Source organism: Medicago sativa, chromosome 4, assembly GCF_051527215.1.
Source record: "Medicago sativa cultivar Bolivia chromosome 4, Bolivia_mono, whole genome shotgun sequence".
Taxonomy (NCBI): Eukaryota; Viridiplantae; Streptophyta; class Magnoliopsida; order Fabales; family Fabaceae; genus Medicago; species Medicago sativa.
This window is the reverse complement of record NC_140752.1, coordinates 57,055,749-57,073,313: the sequence shown is the minus strand read 5'-3', so window position 1 is coordinate 57,073,313 and position 17,565 is coordinate 57,055,749. Positions and strand designations below refer to the sequence as shown.

The window sequence follows — 17,565 nt, the reverse complement described above, 5'->3', positions numbered from 1 at the left end:
CGGACGAAACGGTAAAACCAGGAAAAAACCAGGACTGCACAGAGCTGCAGCGCAGGTCACTAGCTACTGTCTGCCCACGTCTGGGCGCAGCTTGTCAGCGCCTGAGCGCAGCAAGGCAGCCCCTCATGGGTGACTGCTTTGTTGTGCCTTCGTTTGCGTGCTGTTAGGACTTTGATTTTTTTTTGCGTTCTTGTGTCTTTTTCACACATTTCTATTTTGAATTGGCCTTAGGTGTAAACATGAAAGTTTTAGATAATTCTGTTAGTTTTCTAATGGTCTTGGTTTGGCTCAAAAATAATTTTTAGATTTTGAGTTATGATGAAAATACTCCAAGAGGGTCTTAGTAAAACTTTATGAAAATTCAGCATTACTATTTCTAAGTTAAACCAAAACTTATGGATTGTCGCCAAACTTCAAAGCTTGTGTACTATGAGTTTAGTTAAGGTTTTTAAGAGTATTTAACCTATGCTGTGATGAGTCTAACTAGTGGTAGGTTGCCTTGAATTGTTGCCTTGCGATCCTTTTCGCACATGTAGTCTTGAGATGACCTTGGGGCAGGAAATGAAAGTTATTGATGATGTTAGAAGCTGTCCAGAAGACCTGAATTAAGATGATTAATATTAATAGTAATGTGATGTTGTTAAATATGCACCTTAAGTATTACTTATGATGATTGTGTTGATGCGATCCATTCTTTAATGATTATATGATGTATAAGAGCTGTTATTTGCTTCATATGTTTTTGTTTTGCTGTTGTTGACCATTAATGTCATAAAGTTGTAAATGTCGGTCTAAGTTGTAAAGTTGTAAGATGTCGTCCAAATTATTGGAGTCATATAAGATGTTCATGATGTTTCAAGTTGCAAGAAGTTGAGTCCATGCATACTCATTCAAGTTGAGGGATTGATGCCCTGGAGCCATTGCTCAAATACGTTGGGGGTTTGATGCCCTGAAGCCTTTTTACGCTCAAATATGTTTGGGGCTTGATGCCCTGGAGCCTTTTTACGCTCAAATATGTTTGGGGCTTGATGCCCTGGAGCTTTTGCTCAAATATGTTGGGGGCTTGATGCCTTGGATCCTTTTTACGCTCAAATATGTTGGGGGCTTGATGCCCTGATTGGTACCACATGCATTTGAATTATCAAGATGATTTAAGATGTTAAGAGTTGCATAGTCGAGTTGAAGTTGCATAGTCGAGTCAAAGTCGTCAAGTTGTTAAAGATTAATTTACGAAGTTGATTATGAAGTTGATGTTGATGATTGATTATGAAGTTGATGTCGATGATTAATATGAAGTTGTTTATGATGATGATATGATGTTACATGATTATTATTATGATATGTTGATGATGTTTATGTTGTTAAATGTAATTGATGAATTATATGCTTAATATTGTTGTTTGTGAAATCTCACCACTTCTGCTTGAAAATGTTGCTCTTTGTATGGGTAACTTGCAGGTAACCAAGACTAGTTGCGGTCGTGAGTGGACTCCTCACAAGTGTGTGTCTTAGGTGCTCTGATACGTAACGGGATGGGAATTCTGATACTCCTCACAAGACTAGTGGGAAGGTGTTTGCTTTATCTGGTACTCAGACAGAGGATGAGGATCGTCTGATCTGAGGTAAATTTTCGATGACGAAAATTCTATAAGCTGGGGAGCGTTGTAACGCCCGTTTCGGTTATTTAATTATTTTAATGAGTTTTAGATCATATTTATATGATTGACGTGATTTATATGAGATTTATGTGATTTATATGATTTTAGAGAAATTTATGAGACGTTGTGACTTATTTTATTGTTTAATAAAATAAGATTCGAAAATAAAATAAATATTAAGTTGTGGGATTATTTTGTGAATTTAGAAAGTTTAGTGGTAGAAAGAGGAATAAGATAAATTAGATAAGGGGTTATAAATAAGAGAAGTTAGGTTAGAAAGAAATAGAACGTGTACGATCAGTTTTTGGTGAAAAAGGGATAAAAAGTCAAGAGAAGAGGAGAAGACCTAGAAGTGCTGCGATTTCTATTTTCTAAGGTAAGGGTGAGACGATCTTTCAGTAATATTAAGTCCGTGATTCTGAAATTTCATCTAACATGTTGTAGGTTTAGTTTGTGAGAATTTGGAAATTAGGGTTAGAAGTTGTAAATTGTTGATTAGATGATGGAAACTTGTTGAATTGATGTAGGAAAACAGTGTTCAGACCTTAGAACTTTCATAGTACAATGATTTGAACCAGTTTTGGGGTTGGGTTGATGAAAATTTAGATTCTGAGAAAAAGCGATTTTAAGTGTTTTTGGGAAATAGGTGATATGGCATAATCTATTTTGGAGATTTGAAAATATGATTTTTCAGTAAAATATGATAGGATTTGCCGAATAGAACGCGTAGGCGAAAACGGAATTGGAATCGGGGTAACAGTTAGGTTTTTACGGACGAAACGGTAAAACCGGGAAAAAACCAGGACTGCACAGAGCTGCAGCGCAGGTCACTAGCTACTGTCTGCCCACGTCTGGGCGCAGCTTGTCAGCGCCTGAGCGCAGCAAGGCAGCCCCTCATGGGTGACTGCTTTGTTGTGCCTTCGTTTGCGTGCTGTTAGGACTTTGATTTTTTTTGCGTTCTTGTGTCTTTTTCACACATTTCTATTTTGAATTGGCCTTAGGTGTAAACATGAAAGTTTTAGATAATTCTGTTAGTTTTCTAATGGTCTTGGTTTGGCTCAAAAATAATTTTTAGATTTTGAGTTATGATGAAAATACTCCAAGAGGGTCTTAGTAAAATTTTATGAAAATTCAGCATTACTATTTCTAAGTTAAACCAAAACTTATGGATTGTCGCCAAACTTCAAAGCTTGTGTACTATGAGTTTAGTTAAGGTTTTTAAGAGTATTTAACCTATGCTGTGATGAGTCTAACTAGTGGTAGGTTGCCTTGAATTGTTACCTTGCGATCCTTTTCGCACATGTAGTCTTGAGATGACCTTGGGGCAGGAAATGAAAGTTATTGATGATGTTAGAAGCTTTCCAGAAGACCTGAATTAAGATGATTAATATTAATAGTAATGTGATGTTGTTAAATATGCACCTTAAGTATTACTTATGATGATTGTGTTGATGCGATCCATTCTTTAATGATTATATGATGTATAAGAGCTGTTATTTGCTGCATATGTTTTTGTTTTGCTGTTGTTGACCATTAATGTCATAAAGTTGTAAATGTCGGTCTAAGTTGTAAAGTTGTAAGATGTCGTCCAAATTATTGGAGTCATATAAGATGTTCATGATGTTTCAAGTTGCAAGAAGTTGAGTCCATGCATACTCATTCAAGTTGAGGGATTGATGCCCTGGAGCCATTGCTCAAATACGTTGGGGGTTTGATGCCCTGAAGCCTTTTTACGCTCAAATATGTTTGGGGCTTGATGCCCTGGAGCTTTTGCTCAAATATGTTGGGGGCTTGATGCCTTGGATCCTTTTTACGCTCAAATATGTTGGGGGCTTGATGCCCTGATTGGTACCACATGCATTTGAATTATCAAGATGATTTAAGATGTTAAAAGTTGCATAGTCGAGTTGAAGTTGCATAGTCAAGTCAAAGTCGTCAAGTTGTTAAAGATTAATTTACGAAGTTGATTATGAAGTTGATGTTGATGATTGATTATGAAGTTGATGTCGATGATTAATATGAAGTTGTTTATGATGATGATATGATGTTACATGATTATTATTATGATATGTTGATGATGTTTATGTTGTTAAATGTAATTGATGAATTATATGCTTAATATTGTTGTTTGTGAAATCTCACCACTTCTGCTTGAAAATGTTGCTCTTTGTATGGGTAACTTGCAGGTAACCAAGACTAGTTGCGGTCGTGAGTGGACTCCTCACAAGTGTGTGTCTTAGGTGCTCTGATACGTAACGGGATGGGAATTCTGATACTCCTCACAAGACTAGTGGGAAGGTGTTTGCTTTATCTGGTACTCAGACAGAGGATGAGGATCGTCTGATCTGAGGTAAATTTTCGATGACGAAAATTCTATAAGCTGGGGAGCGTTGTAACGCCCGTTTCGGTTATTTTATTTTAATGAGTTTTAGATCATATTTATATGATTGACGTGATTTATATGAGATTTATGTGATTTATATGATTTTAGAGAAATTTATGAGACATTGTGACTTATTTTATTGTTTAATAAAATAAGATTCGAAAATAAAATAAATATTAAGTTGTGGGATTATTTTGTGAATTTAGAAAGTTTAGTGGTAGAAAGAGGAATAAGATAAATTAGATAAGGGGTTATAAATAAGAGAAGTTAGGTTAGAAAGACATAGAACGCGTACGATCAGTTTTTGGTGAAAAATGGAGAAAAAGTCAAGAGAAAAGGAGAAGACCTAGAAGTGCTGCGATTTCTACTTTCTAAGGTAAGGGTGAGACGATCTTTCAGTAATATTAAGTATGTGATTCTGAAATTGCATCTAATCAATTTGCATATATTATGATTAAAAAATAATTTGATTGTTTTACTATGACACTAAAAAGTGTAAAAGTTATATATTTTAGTAAGTTATATTTATAATTAGTTTAAAAACTATCGACATTACAATTCATTAGTACATTATATATTAACTGTGGTGAAGATGGTCATCTTAGTACTAAGTGTACCAAGCCGAAGAAGGCGGCGGGGAAGGTGTTTGCACTGAATGCGAAAGTGGTGGAGCATCCGGATATTCTCATCCGAGGTACGTGTTTTATCAATAGTACTCCTTTGATTGCAATTATTGATACTGGTGCTACGCATTCCTTTATCGCGGTTAGTTGTGTTGAGCGTTTAGGTTTGGTTGTGACTCCGTTGTCGCGAGGGATGGTTATCGACACCCCAGCTAGTGGTTCGATGACTACTTCTTTAGTGTGTGCTAAGTGTCCTGTTAGTTTTGGTAATGTTAATTTTGAGTTGGATCTTGTGTTCTTCCGTTGAAGCATAGGGACGTGATTTTTGGTATGGATTGGATGTTGACTTTTGGTGTTAACATTAATTGTTTGACCAAGAGTGTAACATTTTCTAAGTCGGTAGCTGAGATGGGTGAGAAGTTCTTGACTATGGAACAAGTGAAGAAGTCTTTGGACGGTGAAGCTAGTGTGTTCATGATGTTTGCTTCTGTGAAGGAGAGTAATGAGAAAGGAGTTGGTGATTTGCCGGTAGTGCAAGAGTTTCCAGAAGTTTTTCCGGACGACATTACTGAGTTACCGCTAAAGAGGGAAGTTGAGTTTGCAATTGATTTGGTACCAGGAACGAGTCCTATCTCGATTGCGCCGTATCGGATGTCTGCATCAGAGTTGGGTGAGTTGAAGAAGCAGTTGGAAGAGTTGCTCGAGAAGCAGTTTATCAGGCTGAGTGTTTCTTCGTGGGGTGCTCCAGTGTTGTTGGTGCAGAAGAAGGATGGGAGCATGAGGTTGTGCGTGGATTATCGGCAGTTGAACAAGGTGACGATTAAGAATCGGTATCCACTTTCGAGGATTGATGATTTGATGGATCAACTAGTTGGTGCGGAAGTGTTTAGCAAGATTGATTTGAGATCGGGATATCATCAGATTAGAGTGAAGACGGAAGATATATCCAAAACTGTGTTCCGAACGAGGTATGGACACTATGAGTATTCTGTGATGCCATTTGGAGTATCTAATGTGCCAGGTGTTTTCATGGAATATATGAATAGAATAATTCATCCTTTTCTAGACCGTTTTGTGGTGGTATTTATAGATGATATTTTGGTGTATTCGAAGTCGGAAGAAGAGCATGTCGAGCATTTGAGGATTGTGTTGGGATTCTTCAAGGAGAAGAAGTTGTTTGCTATGTTGTCGAAGTCTGAGTTTATGTTGCGTGAAGTGAGTTTCTTTGGTCACGTGATTTCTAAAGGTGGTATTGTCGTGGATCCGTCAAATGTTGATGCAGTGTTGGAGTGGCAATCACCTAAGTCTGTTTTTGAAGTTAGAAGCTTTCTTGGGTTGGCAGGTTATTATCGGAGGTTCATTGAGGGATTCTCTATGTTGGCGTTGCCATTGACGCAGTTGACTCGGAAAGGACAAGCTAATATTTGGGATGCTAAGTGTGAGAAAAGTTTCCAAGAGTTAAAGAAGAGGTTGACTTCAGCTCCAGTGTTGATTTTGCCGAATCCGAAGGAATCGTTTGTTGTGTATTGTGATGCTTCTAAGATGGGTCTTGGTGGTGTGCTTATGCAGAATCGTCAGGTTGTGGCTTATGTTTCAAGACATTTAAAAGTGCATGAGAATAATTATCCGACTCATGACTTGGAATTAGCAGCTGTTGTGTTTGTGTTGAAGATTTGGAGGCATTATCTGTATGGTTCTAAGTTTGAAGTGTTCAGTGATTACAAGAGTTTGAAGTATTTGTTTGACCAGAAAGAGTTGAATATGAGGCAGAGAAGATGGTTGGAGTATCTTAAGGATTTCAATTTTCAGTTGAGTTATCATCCTGGAAAGGCGAATGTTGTTGCTGATGCTTTGAGTAGGAAGTCATTGCATATGTCTGCTTTGATGGTGAAAGAGTTGGAATTGATTGAGCAGTTTCGAGATTTGAGTTTGGTTAGTGAGTTGACGTCGGATGGTGTGAGGTTGGGAATGTTGAAGCTGACGAGTAATATTTTGGAAGAGATTAAGAATGGACAGAAGGAAGATTTGGAACTTGTAGATCGTGTGGTGTTGGTTAACCAAGGCCAGGGTGGAGACTTCAGGTTGGGTGAGAACGGTGTTTTGATGTTTCGTGATCGTGTTTGTGTACCAGATGTTCTTGAGCTTAAGAGACGGATTTTGGAAGAAGGTCACAGAAGTAGTTTGAGTATTCATCCAGGAGCGACTAAGATGTATCAGGATCTGAAGAGGTTATTTTGGTGGCCTGGAATGAAGAAGGAGATTGCGGAGTTTGTGTATGCTTGTTTGGTTTGCCAGAAGTCTAAGATTGAACATCAGACACCGTCAGGTTTTATGCAACCGTTGTTTGTACCAGAGTGGAAGTGGGATAGTATCTCTATGGATTTTGTTGGAGCGTTGCCGAAGACAGTGAAGGGTTTTGATTCGATTTGAGTGATTGTTGATCGGTTGACGAAGTCGGCACATTTTGTTCCTATTAAGACTGGTATGACTATGGCTAAGTTGGCAGAGATCTACATTGAGCGAATTTTTAGATTGCATGGTATTCCTTCTAGTATTGTGTCGGATCGGGATCCGAGGTTTACTTCCAAGTTTTGGGAGAGTTTACAGGTTGCTTTAGGAACTAAGTTGAGGTTGAGTTCTGCTTATCATCCCCAGATTGATGGTCAGACAGAGAGGACTATTCAGAGTTTAGAAGATTTGTTGAGAGCTTGTGTTTTGGAACAAGGTATCAGTTGGGTTGAATGTTCACAGTCGATTGAGTTTACTTACAACAATAGTTTTCATTCTAGTATCGAAATGGCACCGTTTAAGGCTTTGTATGGTCGGAGGTGTAGGACGCCGTTGTGTTGGTATGAGTCAGGTGAAAGTGCTTTGTTAGGACCGGAAGTTGTGCAAGAGACTACGGAAAAGGTTAAGATGATTCAAGAGAAGATGAGAGCGTCTCAGAGTAGGCAGAAGAGTTATCATGGTAAGAGGATGAAAGACATTGAGTTTCAAGTTGGTGATCATGTGTTTTTAAGAGTGAATCATGTAACCGGTGTTGGTCGTGCTTTGAAGTGTCGAAAGTTGACTCCTCGTTTTGTTGGACCGTTTGAGATTATTGAGTAGGTTGGGGTTGTAGCTTATCGGATTGTGTTACCATCGTCTTTGTCAAATCTTTATGATGTGTTTCATGTGTATCAGTTGCGGAAGTATGAGTATGATGCGTCTCATGTGATTCAAGTGGATGATTTGGAAGTAAGAGATAATTTGACCGTTGAGGCTTGGCCAATTAGGATTGAGGATCGGGAAGTGAAGCGTTTGGTTAAAGTGATTTGGGTTGGACCAACTGGTGAGAGTGCCACTTGGGAATCGGAGAGTAGGATGAAGGTTTCATATCCGGAGTTGTTTACTTCAGGTAATTTTCGAGGGCAAAAATTCTTATAGTGGGGGAGAGTTCTAACAGCCCGATTTTTCGCTAGATTTATTTTATTATTTGCTTTTATGTGCATTTGTGTGTGCTCTTATGTGATTATTTCCCTCTGTGTGTATTTTGGTTGGGGTTTGTAGAATTCGGTGTTAGAAGGGTATTTTAGTCATTTTGGACTTAGGGGTATTTTGGTCATTTTGAGAATCGGGGTAATTTAGTAATTTCGTTGAGGAGTATTTTTAGTGCTTAGTGAGAGTTGTTATTTTACTAAGTGTTAGGGAGTTGTTGTAATTTATTTTATTACCGGTAGATGATCGTTAGTATTACATTTTACCGTTAAGTGAGTAGTAACATTTTGGGTTAGAATAGAAATGGGTTAGGCTCATTAAGGCATTGTGAGTCGAGCCCAATTAGGTGGAACCTATATAAACTCTAGTTTGTAGAGAAATAGGGTTTTTACGAACATTTTCACAATTGAGAAGAGATAGAAATAGAGATAAGATAAGGGTTTGAAGAGGAAGATCTAGAGAGGGCTAGACGAGGCTAGAGATTCAAGCTTTGGGAGCTAAAGTGAAGCCCTAGTTGATTTTGTGAAGAATTAAGGTAAGGGGGTTAGGCTTTAATCATAATCTAGTAGTTTAATTTATACCCTAATTCTTTGCATAATTGTGGTTAAGTGGTTAATTTGATTTTAGATGTAGAAATTCGTGCTTAATTTTGATGACATGATTATGTAGATGAATTGCATGATAATTGTGTTGTTGTTGTTGTTGAATTTGTATGTCAAATGGGTTTATTTGCATATGACGTGTTCTTAGATGAAATTGATGATGAATGATGTTGTGTTTGTTAAATTGTGATGAATTCATGTTCAAATGTTGTTGTTGTTGTTGTTGTTGTTTTAACATGTGTTGTTGATGAATTGATGCATTGGGTATCATGATTTGGTGAATTATGAGGAGATTTGTTGTTGTTGTTGTTGTTGAAAGTTGTGAGAGTTTTGGTGAATTGGTGAATTTTGATGAATTGATGTTGTGATTGTAAGTTGTATACATGTTTAAGTGTTTTGAAGTATATATGACCTATAAACATCTTTGGGATTAAGTTTTGGGATTTTGGGATAAAAAGGGTTGGAACCAGTAACATTTTTGCTGCGGAACTATGATAGTTCGCTTAAGCGAACGCCAAGCGAACGTGTAAGCGAACCTGCACAGGTTCAGCCACTTTTGATTTTTCGTTTCGTGCACTTGGGGACCAATCCGGGCTTTCTAAAATGTTTCTTTTGACTTGTTTAACCTCTGTTTATACAGTTAATCCTACTGGAACTTCATTTGAATTGAATTGGACTTGGTTTGTGAATTGAACTTCAACTTTTGAAAAATGGTCCAACAATGCCGATTTTCCGAAAACTCGTTTTTATCCGAAAAATGAAGTAGGATTGAGGTTGTATAATGTTTATATGATTTATAAAATTGGTTGTGATTGGTTTCATCAAGTCTTAACATGTTTTGCTTTGAAAATGGGATTCTTTTGTAAAAATGACAAAGAGAGACGAACTTTGTGAGTTGTCCTTAAACTTGATCCCATGATTCTTGACTTGTGCTTGCTTCTTTGAGGGAGGTCCTCCTTGAGACCTTGCTGGTTCCTTACAACTTCTTCTTGAAGCCATTAGACCTTGACTTTGGGTTGACTTTGTGTGGTTTGGTTGAAGGTTAGGGTTTTGGAAGATTTGTGGTAGAAAGGATTGGTTTAGGGTTGGGGTTGATGTTTTTGAGTAAGGTTTATGAGTTTGATGATGAAGATTGGTGAAGAAATTGGGTTAGGGTTTAATGGTGTATGAATTTGGTGTTTGGTTAGATGAAGGTTGGTTTTGATTGGTGGTTAAGTTTGGAATGATGAATTGGGATAATTTGGTTAAGAATTTGTTGGATTTGGTGGAGTTGTGGAGGTTTGGAGGTTGGGGGTTAATGGAGTTTTTAGAGAGAAGTGAGTGAATGGGGAAGGAGAAGAAAATTTTTGAGGGTATGTGGTGCAAAAGCTTGGCACGGGCAGTGCCAACATTCTGCCATTTTTTTGGTTTTGGGTGGTTTTGGGTTGGCACGGCCGTGCCAACCTTAGCACAGACCGTGCCAGCTTTCTGGACACGGGGACTTCAAAAATCTTCACTTTTCTTGAATCATATTCGGACAATTACCTACAAAACACTTAAAACAACCAAAAACAAATAAAACAAAAGCAATTAAATGTGTGGGTTGCCTCCCACGAAGCACTCGTTTAATGTCATTAGCTTGACGATCAAAAGGTTTCTCTATCTGATACCTAATCTCTCATTAAGGGACAATGGCATCAAACTAATATTCTCCCCCAAATCACATGTGGCTCTTTCTATTTTCTCTGATCCTATGACACATGGTATGGAATAACGCTCTGGATCCTTAAGTTTAGATGGCAACTTATCTTGAATTATTTCAATTAGTTTCCTAAACTTCTCATCTAACTTAGACTCATCAAACCCTTGTGGTAAAGGAGTGTTTGGATTATATGGTGGTGGTATGTTAATCTTTTCACTCTCTACTACAACTTTCTCACTGTTTGGTTTTTCGCTCTCTACCCCAACCTCAATTGTCTTGGTTTCTACAACAGGGTCCTCTAACTTCTTATCATCCCTAAGTGTAATAAAATTTATCAGGCCTTTGTGGTTGGTTTCAGTTTGACTCGGGAAGACTCTGGAGGGTTGTGGGGAAGAGGTTACTTGTTGGGCTACTTGAGGGATTTGAGCCTCAAGCATTTTGTTGTGAGTAAAAAGAGAATCCACTCTATTGAGAGAGTCATTCAAAATTCCAGCTTTGACTTTAAACTCTTGGTTATGCCTGATGTTATCGAATTCAAAATTTTCTATCAAAAGTTCCAAGTCAGATTTTTGAGGGACTCCTTGGTTGTTAAAAACAGGTGGTGTTGTTTGTTGTCCAAATTTTTTTTGAGGGTTTTGAAAAAAAAATTTGACTATTCCTACACAGTTGTTTGTTGTCCAAATTTTTTTTGAGGGTTTTGAAAACCCTTGGTTAAATTGAACAAATTGCTCAGGATTTTTAACAACACTACCTAGTTGACATTCAACACCGGTATGACCAAATATTCCATAAACTCTTAAAGGAGGTAAAACAGGGGTAGAAGTCCATTGATAGTAGTTTTGAGCCATGCATAAAATCAAAACCGTTAAAAAAAAGAAATAAATAAATAAATTAAGAGAGAGAGAGAGAGAGAGAGAGAGAGAGAGAGAAAGATATTTTTTTCAGTCTAATCACTATTAAAAAGTTAATCAAATTACAATAACTCCCCGGCAACGGCGCCAAAAACTTGATAGGCCAAACCGCAAGTGCACGGTCTATCGAAGTAATAGTAGTAAGAGAGAGTATCGTTCCGCTAGGGAGTTGTGAATTCAATTAACTTTTAGAGAATGATTAGAAGAGAAGAAAGATTATAAAATAGGGGGTTAATTGCTGAAGGTAAATAACAATAATAATAAAAGAACCTTGGGATCATTGGTTCGTCATAATAACAAACCCTTCACTAGACAAGACTTTAACTTCTAATTTCATGGTTTACATCTTAATTTCTAAAGACCGGTTTCCCTTAGCCCCTCACCTTTCCGATGAAAGTCCGGTGAGAGTTTACTCCTAGTAACCAAGCCTATTTCGCTGACTTGATTACTAGAAGATGCTTATAAGGATTTAAACTACTTGTGTCTCAATAATTGCAAAGACTATTTCGCTGCCTTTGCAATTATTGTCTAGATTCACTTGTTCCAACATCAAAGCTCCGCTCTCGCTTTATGAATTGATGTTTGGGATAATGGATTAACAATTATCAAACCCTCCACTTTCGCTTCTACAGTTTGATAATTGTTAATTCATATTAAAACGGTGAATCTAAATTAGAAATTATGGTTACATGAAATTAGGGTTAAAACTTGGTTCGATTAGGATTATGTCATTAGACTTATCCAACAATCCCAACACAAAAAGAATCTACTCACTAACGTTCATTGTAGACATAGAGAAGAAGGAGAAGAAGAAGAATAAAACGATAAAGTAAATAAAGATGAACTTTTATTCCAAGAACAAAAGATGAATATTTGTGATGGAGAGGTACTCTATTTATAGCTTTACAATCGACTTAAAATCTAAGCTATTACAATGGCTTTTCGGTAAAACCAAAACAGAGTAACTTGGGCATGAAGAAAAAGCAGCAAAAGGCCTTCTGGAGGGTGGCACGGCCGTGCCACATGTTGGCACGGGCCGTGCCAAGCTTCTGACTTTGGGGGACTTTATTTTGTTTCCGAATCTTTCGTATTTTTGTTCTGAATCAGCTCCAGACTCCTTTCTTTTGCTCCAAGACACCTTCCATCCAATATTTGTTCCTGAAATATAAAATATGCAATTGTAGTAAACAAGCTCAAAAAGGAAATAATATTTAAATAAAATAAAACTAAATCTAATTAAAACGAAACTAAATAATGCATAAAAATAGACTAAATATAGACTCATCATTATTTTATTCTGATTGTTGTGTGTTGTGTAGAGAACTAAGATGGTTGGAAGAAATGATACTGCTATTGCTGCTGCGTTGGAAGCTGTAGCTCAAGCTGTGGGACATCATCCTAATGTTGGTGCTAATAATGGAGTTAGGATGCTGGAAATTTTTCTGAGGAATCGTCCACCTACTTTCAAGGGAAGGTATGATCCTGATGGAGCTCAGACGTGGCTCAAAGAAGTTGAAAGAATTTTTCAGGTTATGCAATGCAGTGAAGTTCAGATGGTGCGCTTTGCACGCACATGTTAGCTGAGGAAGCTGATGATTGGTGGCTGAGTGTTCAACAATCCTAGACAACGGAGATGGAGCTATTACTTGGGCTGTGTTTAGGAGGTAGTTCATGAACAGATACTTTCCGGAAGATGTTCGCGGGAAGAAAGAGATTGAGTTTCTTGAGTTGAAGCAAGGTGAAATGTCGGTGACTAAGTATGCTGCTAGGTTTGTGGAATTGGCTAAGTTTTATCCACACTACACTGCTGAGACTGTTTAATTTTCTAAGTGTATTAAGTTTGAGAATGGCTTGCGTCCTGAGATCAAACGGGCCATTGGATATAAGAAGATCCGTAACTTTTCCTAGCTGGTGAGCAGTTGTAAAATTTATGAAGAAGATATTAAATCCCATTACAAGATCAGGAATGAGCGGAAGAGTAAGAACCAACAGAATCGTCATAAGCCTTACAGTGCCCCTGATGATCAAGGTAGTCAAAGAGGGAATGATGAGAGGAAACCTGGAAAGAAAGATACTACTGCTGAGGTTGTTTGCTACACTTGTGGTGAGAAAGGTCATAAGAGTAATGCTTGTACTGAAGAGGTGAAACGGTGTTTCCGTTGTGGTAAGAAGGGACATACTATTACGGAATGTAAGTATGATGATGTGGTGTGTTTTAATTGCAATGAAGAAGGACACATGGGTTCACAATGTAAGAAACCTAAGAAGGCTCAGGCTAGTGGGAAGGTGTTTTCTTTATCTGATACTCAGACAGAGGATGAGGATCGTCTGATCTGAGGTAAATTTTCGAGGACGAAAATTCTATAAGTTGGGGAGAGTTGTAATGCCCGTTTCGATTATTTAATTATTTTAATAGTTTTAAATCATATTTATATGATTGGCGTGATTTATATGAGATTTATGTGATTTATATGATTTTAGAGAAATTTATGAGACGTTGTGACTTATTTTATTGTTTAATAAAATAAGATTCGAAAATAAAATAAATATTAAGTTGTGGGGTTATTTTGTGAATTTAGAAAGTTTAGTGGTAGAAAGAGGAATAAGATAAAATAGATGAGGGGTTATAAATAAGAGAAGTTAGGTTAGAAAGACATAGAACGCGTACGATCAGTTTTTTGTGAAAAATGGAGAAAAAGTCAAGAGAAGAGGAGAAGACCTAGAAGTGTTGCGATTTCTACTTTCTAAGGTAAGTGTGAGACGATCTTTCAGTAATATTATGTCTGTGATTCTGAAATTGCATCTAACATGTTGTAGGTTTAGTTTGTGAGAATTTGGGAATTCTGGTTAGAAGTTGTAAATTGTTGATTAGATGATGGAAACCTGTTGAATTCATGTAGGAAAACAGTGTTCAGATCTTAGAACTTTCATAGTAGAATGATTAGAACCAGTTTTGGGGTTGGGTTGATGAAAATTGAGATTTTGAGAAAAAGAGATTTTAAGTGTTTTTGCGAAATAAATGATTTTGAGTAAGCTGTTTTAGATATTTGAAAATATGATTTTTCAGTAAAATATGATAGGATTTGCCGAATAGAACGCGTAGGCGAAAACGGAATTGGAATCAGGGTAACGGTTAGGTTTTTACGGACGAAACAGTAAAACCGGGAAAAAACCAGGACTGCACAGAGTTGCAGTGCAGGTCACTAGCTATTGTCTGCCCACGCCTGGGCGCAGCTTGTCAGCGCCTGAGCGCAGCAAGGCAGCCCCTCATGGGTGACTGCTTTGTTGTGCCTTCGTTTGCGTGCTGTTAGGACTTCGATTTTTTTGCGTTCTTGTGTCTTTTTCACACATTTCTATTTTGAATTGTCCTTAGGTGTAAACATGAAAGTTTTAGATAATTCTGTTAGTTTTCTAATGGTCTTGGTTTGGCTCAAAAATGATTTTTGGATTTTGAGTTATGATGAAAATACTCCAAGTGGGTCTTAGTAAAACTTTATGAAAATTCAGCATAACTATTTCTAAGTTAAACCAAAACTTATGGATTGTCTCCAAACTTGAAAGCTTGTGTACTATGAGTTTAGTTAAGGTTTTTAAGAGTATTTCACCTATGCTGTGATGAGTCTAACTAGTGGTAGGTTGCCTTGAATTGTTTCCTTGCGATCCTTTTCGCACATGTAGTCTTGAGATGACCTTGGGGTAGGAAATGAAAGTTATTGATGATGTTAGAAGCTGTCCAGAAGACCTGAATTAAGATGATTAATATTAATAGTAATGCGATGTTGTTAAATATGCACCTTAAGTATTACTTATGATGATTATGTTGATGCGATCCATCTTTAATGATTATATGATGTATAAGAGCTGTTATTTGCTGCATATGTTGTTGTTTTGCTGTTGTTGACCATTAATGTCATAAAGTTGTAAATGTCGGTCTAAGTTGTAAAGTTGTAAGATGTCGTCCAAATTATTGGAGTCATATAAGATGTTCATGATGTTTCAAGTTGTAAGAAGTTGAGTCCATGCATTCTCATTCAAGTTGAGGGATTAATGCCCTGGAGCCATTGCTCAAATATGTTGGGGGCTTGATGCCCTGGATCCTTTTTACGCTCAAATATGTTGGGGGCTTGATGCCCTGATTGGTACCACATGCATTTGCATTGTCAAGATGATTTAAGATGTTAAGAGCTGCATAGTCGAGTTGAAGTTGCATAGTCGAGTCAAAGTCGTCAAGTTGTTAAAGATTAATTTACGAAGTTGATTATGAAGTTGATGTTGATGATTGATTATGAAGTTGATGTCGATGATTAATATGAAGTTGTTTATGATGATGATATGATGTTTCATGATTATTATTATGATATGTTGATGATGTTTATGTTGTTAAAGGTAATTGATGAATTATATACTTAATATTCTTGTTTGTGAAATCTCACCCCTTCTGCTTGAAAATGTTGCTCTTCGTATGGGTAACTTGCAGGTAACCAAGACTAGTTGCGGTCGTGAGTGGACTCCTCACAAGTGTGTGTCTTAGGTGCTTTGATACATAACGGGTGGGAATTTTGTCATTGTTTTTTGTTCCTTACGTATTACCTTATGAATTTTCCAAGAGCTATTGTTGAACCAAGATATTATGAGATTTTATGTTGAGGCCCTTGTGCCAAAGATTATGTTTAAGTTGTTGAAACTATTCCGCTGCGAAGATTAAAATAATTATGTTGTTGGATTTTGAAGGATAAATATTTATATATTCAGTTTATGATTTTAAGAAAAGAATGTGACATTCCGTTATGATTGAGAAACTCTGATATTTATTATGAAATTTTTATGTTGGGAAAACGGGGTGTTACAATTGGTATCAGAGCAGGCCGGTCCATCCGGCAGAGTAGTTGAGTCGAGTAGTGTCGTCTAACAGTTGGGATACCATTATTATGTTAATCTGATTGTTGTGTGTTGTGTGGAGAACTAAGATGGCTGGAAGAAATGATGCTGCTATTGCTGCTGCGTTGGAAGCTGTAGCTCAAGCTGTGGGACATCAGCCTAATGCTGGTGCTAATAATGGAGTTCGGGTGCTGGAAACTTTTCTGAGGAATCGTCCACCTACTTTCAAGGGAAGGTATGATCCTGATGGAGCTCAGACGTGGCTCAAAGAAGTTGAAACTTTTTTCGGGTTATGCAATGCAGTGAAGTTCAGATGGTGCGCTTTTGCACGCACATGTTAGCTGAGGAAGCTGATGATTGGTGGTTGAGTGTTCAACCAATCATAGAGAATGGAGATGGAGCTATTACTTGGGCTGTGTTTAGGAGGGAGTTCCTGAACAGATACTTTCCAGAAGATGTTCGCGGGAAGAAAGAGATTGAGTTTCTTGAGTTGAAGCAAGGTGAAATGTCAGTGACTGAGTATGTTGCTAAGTTTGTGGAATTGGCTAAGTTTTATCCACACTACATTGCTGAGACTGCTGAATTTTCTAAGTGTATTAAGTTTGAGAATGGCTTGCGTCCTGAGATCAAACGGACCATTGGATATCAGAAGATCCGTAACTTTTCCGAGCTGGTGAGTAGTTGTAAAATTTATGAAGAAGATACTAAAGCCCATTACAAGATCAGGAATGAGCGGAAGAGTAAGAACCAACAGAATCGTCATAAGTCTTACAGTGCCCCTGATGACCAAGGTAGTCAAAGAGGGAATGATGAGAGGAGACCTGGAAAGAAAGATACTACTGCTGAGGTTGTTTGCTACACTTGTGGTGAGAAATGTCATAAGAGTAATGCTTGTACTGAAGAGGTGAAACGGTGTTTCCGTTGTGGTAAGAAGGGACATACTATTACGGAATGTAAGTATGATGATGTGGTGTGTTTTAATTGCAATGAAGAAGGACACATGGGTTCACAATGTAAGAAACCAAAGAAGGCTCAGGCTAGTGGGAAGGTGTTTGCTTTATCTGGTACTCAGACAGAGGATAAGGATCGTCTGATCTGAGGTAAATTTTTGAGGACGAAAATTCTATAAGTTGGGGAGAGTTGTAATGCCCGTTTCGATTATTTAATTATTTTAATGAGTTTTAGATCATATTTATATGATTGTCGTGATTTATATTAGATTTATGTGATTTATATGATTTTAGAGAAATTTATGAGACGTTGTGACTTATGTTATTGTTTAATAAAATAAGATTCGTAAATAAAATAAATATTAAGTTATGGGGTTATTTTGTGAATTTAGAAAATTTAGT

At 37.3% G+C, this 17,565-nt stretch overlaps 3 protein-coding genes across 3 annotated transcripts; 2 read left to right on the top strand and 1 right to left on the bottom strand.

The window, feature by feature from the left end:
• Positions 1 to 10,381: 10,381 nt before the first annotated feature.
• On the bottom strand, positions 10,382 to 10,861 carry LOC146930115 (uncharacterized). Its single transcript, XM_085707480.1, has one exon. It carries the CDS (start codon positions 10,859 to 10,861, stop codon positions 10,382 to 10,384), a length of 480 nt encoding a protein of 159 aa, XP_085563606.1.
• Positions 10,862 to 12,663: 1,802 nt separating this feature from the next.
• LOC146930114 (uncharacterized) lies at positions 12,664 to 13,672 on the top strand. Its single transcript, XM_085707479.1, has 3 exons — positions 12,664 to 12,891; positions 13,004 to 13,150; positions 13,295 to 13,672. The coding sequence occupies exons 1-3, from the start codon at positions 12,664 to 12,666 to the stop codon at positions 13,670 to 13,672; spliced, it is 753 nt and encodes a 250-aa protein (XP_085563605.1).
• A 2,630-nt stretch (positions 13,673 to 16,302) lies between these two features.
• Positions 16,303 to 17,312, top strand: LOC146930113 (uncharacterized). The gene is made up of 2 exons (XM_085707478.1): positions 16,303 to 16,448; positions 16,517 to 17,312. The coding sequence occupies exons 1-2, from the start codon at positions 16,303 to 16,305 to the stop codon at positions 17,310 to 17,312; spliced, it is 942 nt and encodes a 313-aa protein (XP_085563604.1).
• Positions 17,313 to 17,565: the final 253 nt, after the last annotated feature.

Excerpts from the sequence above, each read along its gene's own strand:
- LOC146930115 (XM_085707480.1), bottom strand. The coding sequence starts at position 10,861 with ATGCTTGAGGCTCAAATCCCTCAAGTAGCCCAACAAGTAACCTCTTCC.
- LOC146930113 (XM_085707478.1), top strand. The coding sequence starts at position 16,303 with ATGGCTGGAAGAAATGATGCTGCTATTGCTGCTGCGTTGGAAGCTGTA. Across the intron at positions 16,449-16,516 it reads CCACCTACTTTCAAGGGAAG|TGAAGTTCAGATGGTGCGCT; the intron begins GTATGATCCTGA and ends TATGCAATGCAG.
- LOC146930114 (XM_085707479.1), top strand. The coding sequence starts at position 12,664 with ATGGTTGGAAGAAATGATACTGCTATTGCTGCTGCGTTGGAAGCTGTA. Across the intron at positions 12,892-13,003 it reads AATGCAGTGAAGTTCAGATG|TTCATGAACAGATACTTTCC; the intron begins GTGCGCTTTGCA and ends TTTAGGAGGTAG. Across the intron at positions 13,151-13,294 it reads CACACTACACTGCTGAGACT|ATCAGGAATGAGCGGAAGAG; the intron begins GTTTAATTTTCT and ends TCCCATTACAAG.